At 43.5% G+C, this 14405-nt stretch overlaps 1 protein-coding gene across 3 annotated transcripts in view; it reads right to left on the bottom strand.

Moving 5' to 3' along the window:
• Positions 1-14405, bottom strand: part of CACHD1 (cache domain containing 1) — an 85075-nt gene that overhangs the window by 46032 nt on the left and 24638 nt on the right. For all 3 annotated transcript variants that reach the window (XR_015273682.1, XM_086841592.1, XM_086841593.1), the window contains exons 2-3: positions 10121-10183; positions 1859-2007 (exon numbers count right to left, since the gene is read on the bottom strand). Coding sequence is in view for 2 of the 3 variants with exons in the window: in XM_086841592.1 (XP_086697718.1) it covers positions 1859-2007; positions 10121-10183 (212 nt within the window). In the remaining variant the exon portion in view is untranslated. The remainder of the gene's footprint in view (positions 1-1858; positions 2008-10120; positions 10184-14405) is intronic.

Raw genomic sequence — 14405 nt, 5'->3', positions numbered from 1 at the left:
CGATTAATAAATACTTTAACCAAAAAATTGTAATTATTGTTGCTTTAACACCAACATTAAACATTTTAAACACCAAGGATAAGCTGTTACCAGCAGTAGCACATCCAATTTAACTTCCTGTAAGTGCAGGCCCTGTTAGTCCATGAATTAAACATGAAAGAATTCAAAATATGATCACAATATCCAGGTGAATCAGTTTCTTTCCTGATATTTTAATCAAAATGAGGAATCTCCCAGAAAGGCCATGCCACGGAGAAGGAAAATGAAAGGAAGAGCAGCAGATGGGAGAGGCAGAAAGGGGAGAAAAACTGAAATGGTGGCAGAAGCATTTAGACAAATCAGGCAAGCAACAAAGCACGGAGCTAAAACTTGGCAGTTTCAAACACAAAATACACTTTTATGTTATTTTTTTTGTCTTGCAGATGATTTCCTCCAGTCAGCACCGGGTCCAATGGTCAGATATGCCTCAACCAGGTCTTGCCAAGGTCCAGAACATCCTGAAGCTGATAAACTGATCTGGGAACCATTTAATTATTGATCCAAGCAACTAAATAATGAGAATTATACTGTAAAGCCTGCATGAGGAGCTGTGCAAACAGAAAATTCACTCCTCTGCCAGCTGTTTGTGTTTTAAACCACTTACTGGCAATGATTCTTATGCAAGCTCACCACAGGTAAAGAAATTTCTAAAGGACTTCCAAGCTACATAATTTTGGAGGAAAAAGTGAAAAGGAATCCACTCAAGTTTCCAGAATAAAAACAGACTTCTCTTTTTAATGAAAAATGAGGCCACGCTGACAAGGGGGTGATAAATCCCATTTCTCCTTCCCCTCAGCCCTTGGTTGGAAGGTGTTCCTGCTGCCTGCTGACTCCTGCATGGATTTTGTGATCTGAGCACAGAGAGGTTTTCATCCTCAAAGAATTCCTGACCCTTTTGTCCACACTGCCAACAGCCTGGATGTGCCAGCATTTTCCACCCTGTCCAGCAGGAACTGCACAGAGACCTCCAAACCTGTGTCCTTGGAGTCACCTGATGACCCACATTACCTCCCTCCCTCTCAAATGTTTTCAAATCAGACTGAAATATAAACAGTAAAAATCAGTCTGTAATCAAAGTTTGTATAAACAGGAAGTCTCTTCTTTTCAAGCCCACATGGAAGTAAATGTTTAATGTGTTCAGCATTTCAAGAAAATTACTCCTATTTTATTGGAAAAATCACAGCTTCTATCAACATTTCTACAGTTAGAAAACCCAAAAGAATTTCTGCAAATATGCAGCACAATAGAAATGATTAAAGACAATCAACTGCCTGGATTTACCCTACTCCAAACTCCTGTATTTAAAACCAAAGCAACCTGAACATGAACAAACCCAGTTCCCAAGCGATGGACTGGATTTCATTAAACCTCTATATCAAACAGCAGCATGTCAACCTGATTAAACTGGAGCACAGCGCTGTTAGCATGTGATGGACTCACCAACTCGTGATTTTGGATACTTCAAAGGACAGAAAATGGTCCCATGACCAGCTTGAGGAGAGTTATTCAGGGCAAGCAGTGTCTCCGTGTAAAAACGGTGTCTTGGACCTACACAGACTCGTTTTGTACAGAACACTGTGAACAAACTTTCTTTTTATTGCTTCCAGCTGATTCCCAGCTCTTGTTTAAAGCTCATCATTAAACACTGGTGTGGGAGAAATGTAGAAGAAGATGAGGACAAGATAAGAGGCACCTTTGGAGTTGTGCCCTCTCCGTTTTTACCCAAAGCAGCAGAAAACTCGGGCTATTTTACAAAGAAACCCTCATTTTCTTTGCAGATTAAATGAGAGCAGGAGGAATTGCAGAATTCCATACTCACTCCATCATGGATGGGGGGATGGTACAGCAGTCCTGGATGGCAGTCAGGGGTGAGGTGAGGTGAGCAGTGTATGAAGCTTCCACTACCTGCTTGTTCCGATTCACGACGTCCAAGTAACGGTTGAATTTCTCACGGATTTTTTTTGCCAACTGAAAGATAAAATGTAAGAAAGTTTAAAATCAACCCAGTTTCTCTGTATTACCCTGTTCTTTATCAAGCAATTAAAACCTGTGTTAAAGACAATTGTTTTCTGATTTGCTCGTTGTGCTTTTATTTTTGTGGCTTAAGCAAGAAGTCAAGTAATTAATATTGGCTGCAGCAAGGAGACTATACAAGAAAATAAAATACATTTTTCATCCAGCAATGGGTGCTTCAACAGAGTTTTTGCAGGATGAAAAAGTGTTTTTACATCACATAAAGTTCCCTTTCACTAAGAACTCACAGCTGGATGTGACACTGAGGGGCTTGCTCCAAGGCCTGGTAAGGGTGTGATGGAGAATAAACCAAGCCACAAGTGAATTTATTGAAGTTCTTTACATGGACACTTCAGAAAAACCCAAATAATGGTGTTAGAGATGTCTCCCCCTACACAGAACTCCTGATGCAGGAGCAAAGAGCCAACAGCAAATCTCCCACTGATGGGAGCAACCTCAGGGTCCAAGGAACCCAAATAACCCCAAATATTGCCATGAATTTTGTCTTCTCCTCAGCAGCCTCTTCATCAGGTGGAACTGCAGAAGTATTTCACCACTTCTTTCATGGAGATTTGGGCAAAATAGCCATCCCAGATTTTGCTTTGCTGCTGTATTCCCTCCTGCTTTCCTGGGAGGCTCCATGGGCTGAGCATTGCCTGGGTGATTTTCCTCATTGATCTAAAGCTTCAACCACAAACTGAAAAATCTCTAATTGATGTCATAATACGGCAGCAGGAAAATAATGACAGAAGCCTCACACCAGTGAAATTCCTCCTGAAGCCTTTTGTTGTCAGAGGTCCCTCTAAGGAAGGGACTCCTTATAAATCAGGACAAGGTTTAGAGGTTACACTCTGATTTATAAGAGCAAATTTCTCTCCTTTCAGAATGTGAAAACAAATAGGTTGTGGCTCCTCCCATACAATTCTCAGACCATTAAAAAAAATTAGGGTGCCTCACTCCGGAAATAACAAATTGGGTACTTCAGCCCTTCTTTTTAAATACTTCTGAAAATCATTTAAAGAAAAGTGTTGGAGTCAGAGGCACAGAGAGTGTGCCCTTATCTCTGATACCTGCCTCTGACATCCTAAAAACCACTGAATTTCATATAACACCCTGAAAACAACTGTTAAAGTTAAATAGAAAAACTAAGAGTGTAAATGTGCAGATTAAAAAGTTTTCTTAAGTCACTGGGAGGAAAAGTTAAAGTTTAAACTAGTTTAGAGAACAGAAGACAAGATGGAGGGTGTAAGGTGCTGTCTCTTGTCCTTCTTTCTTCTTCATCTTCTTCTTCTGGAGGTTTTTGGGTAGCAATGAGTGATTGGATAGAGAATGATGCACTGCAGCACACAGGTGTTGGGTCATTAAGAAAAATAATTAACTTGGCATTTGTTAATTGGGTAAATAGACACATAAAATACCTTGAAGATCTTTGTTAGCCATTTTTGCACCTTTCTTAGTGCACATAACTCCTTGTACCTTGTATATATGTAATATAGATAAAAGAAGAATAAACAACCAAGTCTGAAGGAGAGAAAACTGCCTCTCTCTCATCAACCTCAGTCCAAGGGGGAAAAGAACCCAACCACAAATGTCCTATCAAGACAGAGAAGTAAAATGCATTATTTTTTTCCAGCAACTGCTTCCAATCTGGGTGTGATTTGAGGGCTGGTGGTGCCTGTGCCACCTCTGCCCTCTCCATGCCAGGCAGATTCCGGGTGCTGGGAAGGGCTGAGCCTGCTGGGAGACATCCCAGGCTGTTGGAGTGACTGTGCTGTCACTAAGAGCTCATTTGTGTCCCTTCATTAGGCACTTCACAAGGAGCCTGCCTAATGAGTGCCAGGGAAAATGGGAAAAATCTGTGGCTGCTCCTAAACACAGTTACCAGGAGGCCTCAGGTTTTACAGGGAACATTTACTGAGACTTTCACTCCCCGTCTTTCATCAAAGGGAGGAATTGTTGGAATGGATCAGGCTTTTTTTTAAATGTATTTAATAATCAGCCAGACACATCCCAAATGAAAGAATCATCTCAAAGCAACAGACAGAGGTGTTGAATAATCAGAAATAACGTTTTGCATTTCTGCCAACTTTGTTTTTTTGCGTTTCTGCTGCCGCTTTTGTGCTCTGGGAAACAGCCCTGGATTTTCCAGATGCCCTGGACTAACAAATGTCTCTCCTAACTCTTAGCAACAGGCCATTTAGTCAGGATTTAGTTGGTTCTGTGAGGAAGGAGCCTCGCTGATAGCCGCACTGCTCTGCCTCCGCTGTTCCCCGGGAATGCTGCGGCTCCAGGACACGTCTCCAAGGAGCACAGGTTTAATAGGACCCCGCTCAAATGACTTGCAGAATTACAACTAATTAGTTCTGTGGAATGATTTATTGCCAAGGCACCAGAGGACTGCTAATGGGCTCCTCCATGTTAGACATCCAGCGCTATTAAATTGCTCCCAGTTGTTAAGATAATAAGCTGTTGGGGAGATCCTTTCCTGGTTTCCAGTAAACTTTCTTTTTGTCAGGCTGTAACCCTCCAATGTGTTCTTTAGAAGTGGATTCTCCTGGAGGGTCTCAAACAAACACAAGCCAAGTTTCCTAAATCAGAGCCCTCAGATTTGGTGAGAACAAAGTTCTCCTCTCAGTCTGGGCAAATGAAATGCCAAGGTAAACCAGATACGTGAATCTGAGATTTCTCTCTTGCTTTCTCTACCTGAAATTAGGAAGTTTGCTGAGCATCATCAGCAGTCATAAAACCATCACAGGGCCCCAGAACAAAAGGCTTCTGGTTTGGAATCAGGGCTGCTCTCTGATAAATGAATGCTGTACAAGCCGAGGGCTCGCTGTTGATGAGTTTTCACCTTCTAGGTTGAACGATAAAAGCGCCCCAGAGCCTTTGAATTTCACCCTGCTGTGCCGAGTCTAAAGATCTGACAAATCTGTTTTTCAGAAGATCCTGTACTTCAGAAGCTGACAAAAAGCAAATGCTTTGTTCCCAAACTGCGTCTCCCAAGGAAAAACCTCTGAATGGCTCAAAGTCATCCCGTTGTTTTTCTGAAATGGGATCCAGCGCCTTGGCTGGGGCAGGGAGTCAAGTGCATGTCAGCAAGGAGGGATCTGAAACCTCCCAGAGCTCCAGGCACCAATCCCTGCCCATGGCTGGAACAACTGACTTTGTCTAATCTAAAGAACTCTAAAAATATTGTCCTCTGATAACAAGACAATGCTCCCAACAATCCAAACCACTTCAAAACCAGCAAACTCAATAAAGTCACCAAGGGCAAGATGATCCAAAAAGAATTTTCTGTTGAAAATTTCTTCAAATGAATAAACCATGATAAGAAACTGAGGGTAACACACCAATGAAGTACTGGAAACAAATGGTTCTAATTCATCAAATTGAGAAGTATCACCCAGATGAAGCCTGACAAAACAAACTTTTCTTTCATAGCTGGGCTTCACTTCCCTCCCAAACTTTATTCCCTGTGCAGGGTGATGCACTCAGCTGCTGGAGCCTGTCACAGTAAAAGCTGCAGGCTTAAATCACCTTCTCCTCTTTCTAAATAAAAACCTGAAGTTTTTATCCAACACATACCCTGCTTTTTTTTAACCTGCCTGGAGCTGGAGAGCTGCTGGATGCTGATGGATGCCAGACCCACACTGGTTACAAAACCTCCAAAGTAGAGAAAGAGAGATAACAAATAATGAAAGGACAGAACACTGAACTATGAAACCATGCTTACACAATTGTTGAAGCATTTTTAAGGCAAACTGGAAAATTGTGTCCCCAGTCAGGCACAGAAAAGGGACAGGGGTGTTCCACACCTGAGTGGGTACCAAGTGTGACAGACATTTCCTGCTCCCACAGAAATGCTCCAATTCACCATTTTAATGGAGATTGAAATCAATCTGGATACTTTGAGATTGACATAAAATATTATTATCCTACACAAAGTGCTCTTCACCTCATGTCAAAAACAACAGCAAGGGGAAGCCACCATGAGCACTTTTAAGATTTCTCTGTTTTCTCCTCAATTTTAATAACCAAAACAATAAGCAGTGAGTGCTGTCTGTGAACAATGCTGCCATTAGCCCTGCTTTTTCCCTGGATTTCCTCTGGCAGCTGACATGCAGCCAAAGCCCTTGGGTTTGCAGACAGGTTGGACTGTAACACCTGTTTCTATTACTGCAGCACCCCTGGGTAATGCACTTCAATTGTCACCATCTCCACTGACAACCTTTCATCACAACATCACTGAGCTCCTCTAATTCTCCCTGAGACATTTCCCTCATTTGCATCGTTCCCTCGAGCTTTTTTTTTATAAAGCTTCTTCCCCCTCAAAGCTCCACAGCTCTCAAGACTTCCCTTTGCTGGGAGCTCTGAGGGAAAGCAGAGCTCCGAGGTGAGGTTTTATTTCTGGCTGTAGCTTGAAAGACAAGGTATTTTTCATGTTTCCAAGGCTGTATATAAAATATGCATCAGTGGGGTTGACAGGCAGGGATGCCAGGAAGGACTCACAGCCAGGGATTTAACACTGTCAAGCTCCTCGGAAAGGATTGCTTACACATGGAAGAGCTGAGTTACAATTTTGAGGTTTAAATTCCCTCAGTAAACCAGAAAAATCTGGAAAACAAGCACCTCTCTCCATCACCCACCAGGCATTCATCCTGCTGCTCCATCACAACTGTGCATCCATGGATTCCTAGCCAAGGAAACTTTTAATGTTATTTATTTTTAAATAAATGTGTGGCTCTTGAAGAGAGCACTGGTTTTGTATCAGCCCTGAAGAGCCAGAGGCCAGCAGGGACATGGATCAAGGAAGGATCACAGAATCACCTCCAGCTTCATCCCACACCTCTGTTTTAATGGATTCTAACCATCCATGGAATCCTGGAATGGGAATTGGCTTGGGAGGGACCTTAAGGATCATGGACAGAGACACCTCCCACTATCCCAGGGTGCTCTGACCAGGGATCCAGGGGCAGCCGCAGCTTCTGTGGCCTCCCCACCCTCACATGGAGGAATTTCTCCCTAAAATCCCACCTAAACTTCCAACTCAAGTCCATTCTCCCTTGTGGAAAGTCCCCTTTCCTGCTTCTCTGGATGACACTGAAAATATATTTCATTATTGCAATCAGGGTGCAGGAAACCACTTTCCAATGTTCATTTTGTCACGGAAACCAGCACTCATTTGAGGTTTTCTACTGGCCAGTACCTTTGGCAAAGCTTCCCAAGATTTATTCCAAGGAAGATGTTAAACAGGATGCACAGCAAAAGCTAGAGAGAGGGCCACAATTCCTGACTCATTCTGGAAGTACATTAAACACAGATAATTGCCTTTTATTGTGAGGCTCACGATTCATTATTGTGTGTGAACACGCCACTCTTCACAGCCAGGGAACGTGTTGTGCTCCACAGCTAAATGTCATTTTTTCAGCACATTTCAGATCTATTTCCTCCCCAAAGACTTCTTTGCCCAGTCCAAAACCAACCAAACTAAAAATTCAGCATGGTCTGAGATTTTCAAGCCTTTTCTCCTCAAAGCTGGGAAATCTACTCCTGCTTGAGAGCATTTCAGCCTCTCTCCTCTGTGGAGCCCAGATCCCTTCCCTCCACATCACAGAAAGCAGATGTCTGGCAGGACACTGAGCACACACTGACTTCCTTGGAATCAGCTAATGTAGATTTTCCCCTCATAAAACTCCTCCTTTCCCACTTTATTTACATCACTAACTCACACCACTGCATTCTCTTATCATATGAGAGTTCTCTGATACTCAAATAACTCACAGGGAAGGAATCCAAGTTATTTTTGGCCATTGTCATCCCGTTTTTAATAACCTATTCAAAACAGAAAAGGTTTTATCTGTCAGGTACAACAGTAATTCTATAACTGCAGACCTTAAAAGTGTAACCAGTTCTATGCTGAGAGGTAAAACTGCTCCTTGTGTGGCACAAAGAAAGCCAAAGGTATTGAACAGTTAGGCCAGCTGGAGTTTTTCACTTTTTCAATAAACTGAGAGTCATTATTTACATGGTTTGGTATAAAAAACCCACCACCCCCACTACAATTCAGTGCTCTGCCAAAACAAAACAATCCCAGCTGACATCAAACTGTCATTAATTGCCTTTGGATATCGGTTGCTATGAAAATGTTAATGAATGACCAAAGCAGAAATGCGATTTCTCTGGCAGGGGATTTCATTTGCTTACATTTGTTTGCCTTTGCTCAAGATGATCCCATTCAATGTTCTGCTCTTATAAAATTCAGGTTGTGTTGCTGGGGATTCATTAGGGCTAAAAGACCTGGTTATTAATGAACCAGAAGTGCTCAATTATTCTTCCATCCACTTCACTGTAGAGCTTTTAACCACAGTAATTACACTTTACCAGAGCCCTGTTTTCTCCCCTGACAGCTCCAAATCCATCACCCCACCTCCAGTGTTTGGACAGCCCTTTAAATCCACTTGGGATGAACAAGGACATCTGCTCTGGGGAACAAGGACTGTCTTTTCCACAGCAGACAATCTGTAGTCAGGACTTCAAAGAAGTTTTAATCCAGTTTCTTGGTTTCCCAAAAACACTTTTGCCTTTCAAAAGCCATCTGATACATCTGATCCAGCCCACATGGCCCTTCTGTGGTGCACAGACCACCCAGGAACATTCCTGGAAATGCTGCACAGCACAGAGCCAGAGAACCCATCCTGAGGGATGTTGGGATGGTTTGGGATTTAAATCGTTAAAATTAGGTGACAATTACATTGCCATGGTCCCTCTGCTTCCAGGCACCCACCTGGGCATTCCTACAGGGAAACCAAAGCCTCCAGGAGGCTGGAAAGAATCTGGAGCCCCAGGAGAGGCTGAGGGAGCTGGGAAAGCTCAGCCTGGAGCAAAGGAGGCTCAGGGGAATTTCTGGCTCTGCACAAGTCCCTGGCAGGAGGGGACAGCCGGGGGGATTTGGGATCTGCTCCCAGGGACAGGGGAGGTTCAGAATGGATATTTGGGAAAATTCCCTCATGGAAAGGGTTGTCCAGCCCTGGAGTCCCTCCATGTGGATGTGGCACTTGGGGACACATGAGGTGACCTTGGCAGTTCTGGACTCAATGGTCTTAAAGATCTTTTCCAATCTAAAATTTCCTTATGATCCCATTTGAACCAGCTCTGCTTTCACTTTTTCCTCAGTAAAATAATTAAAGAAGTCTGGAAATGTCAGCATTTCCAGGAAGCACAACTTGGATTGTAAATTATTTCTGCATTCCATGAGCAGTTTGAATGCACACAAACACACCATGCACTGACCTGCTCTGGGAAACCACAATGGGGCTACCTGCAGGGCTGAGCAGCAACTCCCTCCTCCCCTGGGAAAGCCCCACTCTGAGGAGCTTCTGTTTTTTCTGAGCATTAAAACTGGTTTGATAGGGGTCTAGGAAGGTCAGGTTACTCCTAAAGTTTGAGTAAGCCCATGCTTAAACTGGGAAGAAAAGCTGGTTCTTTTTTTCCATTTCTTGGACCAAAACCCATCCCCTTTACCACAAACTGGTACTTTAATTTCTGCAAGAATAAAACATGACCTATTTGATCTGTTTGAAAACTGATCCAAAATTAATTTAAAAAATATTCACATGTATTAAAATGCAAACTGTTCATGTATTATCTCAATGTCAAATTGAAAATTAAATGTTGAAATGTGTTCCTGTAAAACCTCACAAAATTACAATCACACCTGTGATGCACCAGGCTGTAGGTGTCCTGTATATCCACAAAACACCATTTCCACATCATAATAATAATATTAATAGGTTAATTTTTGAATTTGAAATTTAAAAAGAGACACTTCCAACATGAAAACCTGACAATTAATGAGGGTCCTTTTGTTTCTGAGGGACAGCCCCACACCAAACAGATGGAAAAGATTTTCATGGCAATGCAAAATTCTCAAAAGAAGCATCAGCACATCCTCATTTATGTCCTATTCCACTGGCTGTGATCTGAGGTTAGAAAGGGGCCACAAATCCAGACAGAAAGAATTCCCTGAGCTCACTCTGCCAGTGGAGCTGGGAAGGGGTTTTGGTCTCACCTGTTGAACTTCGCTTTCTCCATTCGATATTTTCTCTGTGTACACGAAGGAGTTGAATATCCTCTGCAAGATAAAACCAGAAAAGATGTGTGAGAGGTTTTTTTGTCATGAATGTCACAGGAAAGCAGCTCCAAAGGGTGGATGGGTGAGGAAATGGGGTGAGAGAAGGACCTGGGGAGTCTCCCAATGCCAGGTTTCCCAAGGGGAATTATGTCTCCATGGGGGGATCTGCATGGAGAGGTCGACTTTGGAAGGCAAAGACATAACAGGGCTTTTCTCCAAACATCTGCTTATTTACCAAACTGATATGAGCTGCTAAAAATAGTTCCACGTGCAAACTATGACCCTTCTTCTGCTAAAGATTTAACCCAATATATCAACTTTTAAAAGTACTTATTTCCAACTAAAACATGAGGGGCTGGGAGCCAAATTTAGACAAACTTAATATGTGGAAAAGAGACAAGTGAGACTTGATTTGAACACAACCAGATCAACCTCCTTAATAACAAAGGAAATAAAAAACTTATATCAGAAGATAGAAGCGAGAGCTGTGTCCTCCCATGGGAAGCTCAGTTCACAGGAATTTTACAGAAACAGAGGCAGAAACACTCAACACTTTGTTATGTTCTGCTTCCAGACTGAAAAATAAGACTGGGAAGATCTGGGGTTATACCAACAGCATTGCTAAAAAGTTTGGCTGATCACCTAAGCTTCTCTTCCAAGATCTCTCACTTCCAAGGACAGCTTTCCCCTTGGGGACAGTGGGGTCATCCCCACCGGAAAATGTACAGTATTCCTAAAATATCCCTAATATTCCTAAAATATTGGTACCAGTGGTCTCAATAGCTGTAACAGCAATAAATAGAAGTTATTTAGGCTGTTAAGACACTTCTCCAGGAGAGCTGGGATTTCCCAGAGGGAATGGATCCCACTTCTGGCAGTGCTGAGTCGCACACGTGATACTGCAGCTGGCAAAGGACAGGGATTCCTCAACACCCTGGATTGTGTTATCAGCACTAACAACTGCAACTACTAAAAAGTCCAGATTTCATCCCAATTCATCTCCCTGACAACTCTGGGAGTCCACAGCTCCAGGAGTTTTTTGATGCAGGTTCAGCTGATTCCCTCCCAGCACAGCTACCGACTGGCAAAACCAGCCTGGAAAATCCTTTTGGTGTGCTCACCATCATCACTTCCCCTTATCCCTCTCCTCCTGAGGACTTGAGGAATTTCAAAAATGCAAACTCTTCATTCTGAAGAAGCATTTGGAAGGGCAGCAATAAATCTCCTTGGCTAGCAAGGCTCAGAGAGCCAAGAAGGGGAAAAAAAACAAGGTACCTACTCTTAAAAGCTGCCTGTACATCGAGACTTCCTCCTCATCAAGACCTTTGTTTAAAGTTCTGCTTGGGTACTTTAACTACAAACATGTTGGCTTTTTTTTTTCCCTCCCTCATGAGATGAAAAGATAAGTTAAACATCAGAAGGAAATACAGTAAAGCATGTCATTTTGATGCAAAATGTTTTAAATGAATTGAATTTTTCTGTCCACGCAGCGTTTAGTGTGCAGACATCAAAAGGAATGAGGAGGAAATCAACTGTCAGCTCCTGAGAACGGAGTTTTCTGTCCCTGACACAAAGCTGACCCTTCTTCCACCCTTCTCACATGTAGCTCATTTATGAACTTGCAAAATAACGCCAGAGAACATCATCCATGGTTATGTAAGAGTCACAGTGCCTGCAGGAATTTATTTGGCTTGGTTTTTAACCTATTTTTGCTTGATTTTGAATTAACTATTTTCTTTAAAATGCTCTGGTATATTCTGATATTTTAATTAAGAGCACTGTGCATGGCAGAGAGAGGGAAGCAGGAATTTCTCTGTCAAACTAAGATAACGAGTAAACAAAGAGTAAAAAGCGAGTAAGGACTGAGAATCCAACCCTGAGGCTACACATGAACTGCTCAGCCCCTGCCTGGGTCCAGTCCCTACTTGAGATATCTGCTCCCTGCTTAAACAATTCCTGGGCACAATTCCACCCCAGGGCTAAAAAACCAAACATCTTTAATTTCACTGACTTAGAAGTGCCCCAACTTTAACCAGAGAATCAGAGCTAAGTGGCAACCTCAAATGAAGATGAGGGAACTTCACAAGTCAGCCCCACACACAACGTCAGGAAAACAGTCTAAATATTTAGGAGAGCTTGCCCTGCAGTTTACAGAGCCCATTAGCATCTGTACTTCATTCTTCCCACCCCTGCTCGTTGAATTGGCTCTGTGGAGCAGATGGCAGCAGGCTCAGCTCCCCCACAGAACAATCCCAGCCATGGTCACAGGGATGCTTGTCTGGTGTTATCTGCCAGAATCCAGATCCACTCGCTCTCCCAACGAGGGAAGGCTGTGCTGGATCAGCATCCAGACCTTCCTCTGGATCAGCATCCAGACCCTCCTCTGCATCAGCATCTAGACCTTCCTCTGGATCAGCATCCAGACCCTCCTCTGCATCAGCATCCAGACCTTCCTCTGGATCAGCATCCAGACCTTCCTCTGCATCAGCATCCAGACCTTCCTCTGGATCAGCATCCAGCCTTTCCTCTGGATCAGCATCCAGCCTTTCCTCTGTCTCAGCATCCATCCCTTCCCCAGCTCAGCCTTTTCCCTTGATCTGCTCCTCCACCAGACATGGAATATCTCCATCCCCACCAGCACTCCCAACATCCCAGCACATCCTCAAGCCCTCAAATGCCACCTTATTTTCTTTTCTCTCATTTGCCTTTGTGTGCAGTAATTAACTGGGAAAAACCCCTTTATTTTCACATCTAGGTGTAATTATCCCAGTGCTGTCATTGAAGCAATGTCTACTTTCCAACACTAAAAAAACAGTGTTGGAGAGTTTGATTTATCCTGACATTTCCAAAACAGCAAGAGGACAAATGGAAATTGCCTTAAGCAGAGACAGGAGATTAAGGTTAGATACTAGAATAATTTTTTCACTGTTTTTGGGGTCAGGCATTGGTTTAGGTTGCTCAGGGAGGTGGTGGAGGCCCTGTCCCTGGAGGCGTTTGGATCTGGAGCTGGGAGATGTGTGGGAGTGTTTTAATGGTTCCAGTAGGGGTGGGTCAACAGCTGGACCTGATGATGTTAAAGGTCTCTTCCAACCCTAATGATTCTCTAATTCTACCATTTCAAAGCTTATCATAATCTTCCTAAAGATTCTTTTGGGATTATTCAGGCACTGGAGAGCACCAGTCTGGCTGTACCTGCAGCTCTCTGCTCAGCTTTAGGCTCAGTGCTGCTGCCAGGGGCTGAGCACAAAGCCCTGACCCATCCCTGGGGCCTCTGGCAACACAAATCCTGGGCACATCATTCCTGCTCCACCATTCTCCTGTCTGGCTACACAAACACAAGCCTAGGCAGATAAATCCTGGCATGTGCAGGGATCCCCACCTGGAGATCCATCAGAGCTGCTCAGGAAAGCCGGGAGATGTGGCCCCCAGAGCCTGCAGGGGATGCCCTGGGTGGAGTCCTGAGCTTCATTTTCCAAACACACATTCCAAAAGTATCAGGCTCCTGCTTTCCTAAGCTCTTCAAGTACCTGCCTGGGTCAAAGCACTTGAAGCTTCCTAGGAAATTCTTCTGTGGCACCTCCATATATCCTTTAATGACTCCAACTGCCTGGCTTTTAGCTTTGGACAGCAGGACAAATATTTGATGAGGGAGATAAATCAGGAAGTAATGAGAGGATTCAGGAGCTGGGACAGGGAAGATTTGGGTCACCAGTGTCTAATGCCTGGCACAGGTGGGGTCTGACAGTGATGGATGGGCCCAGCACCCAAACCACATCTCAGGGTAGGATGGAGTCAGGTTTCCACCAAGCCAGAGATAAGCTTGAGTTTAGCTTTGTGCTGTCCCAAAAAATCCACTTAAGAGACTTCTATTTAACTGAAACTGAAGGCAACTCAGTTTTAAATACGAGAGAAGACCCTAAACCAAGCACAGCATAAAAAATAAAATATTCTGAGGCTCGTCCCTTCAGTTCCTCAGAATTAAAATGCACTGCAGCAAGAAAAACACTTCTGAAAGGCCCAGTCTGACAGCACAGCATCAACACAAACAGAAAGAGCCACCACCCCCAAATCTCCAAGGTCCCCAACCAAACACAAGCACCAATAGCTCTGCAGAGCACTCAACCATTTGTACTTTACTTTATTTTTCAGACAAGCCACGAATCCATCTCCCTGACAACAAAAATAACATTTTTGAGACAAAGAGAAGGAGGGAAAACAAACA

The sequence above is a fragment of the Cyanistes caeruleus genome, chromosome 9, assembly GCF_971803275.1.
Source record: "Cyanistes caeruleus chromosome 9, bCyaCae1.hap1.1, whole genome shotgun sequence".
Lineage (NCBI taxonomy): Eukaryota > Metazoa > Chordata > Aves > Passeriformes > Paridae > Cyanistes > Cyanistes caeruleus.
The sequence above is the reverse complement of the archived record's forward strand: the minus strand, read 5'-3'. Positions and strand labels throughout refer to the sequence as shown.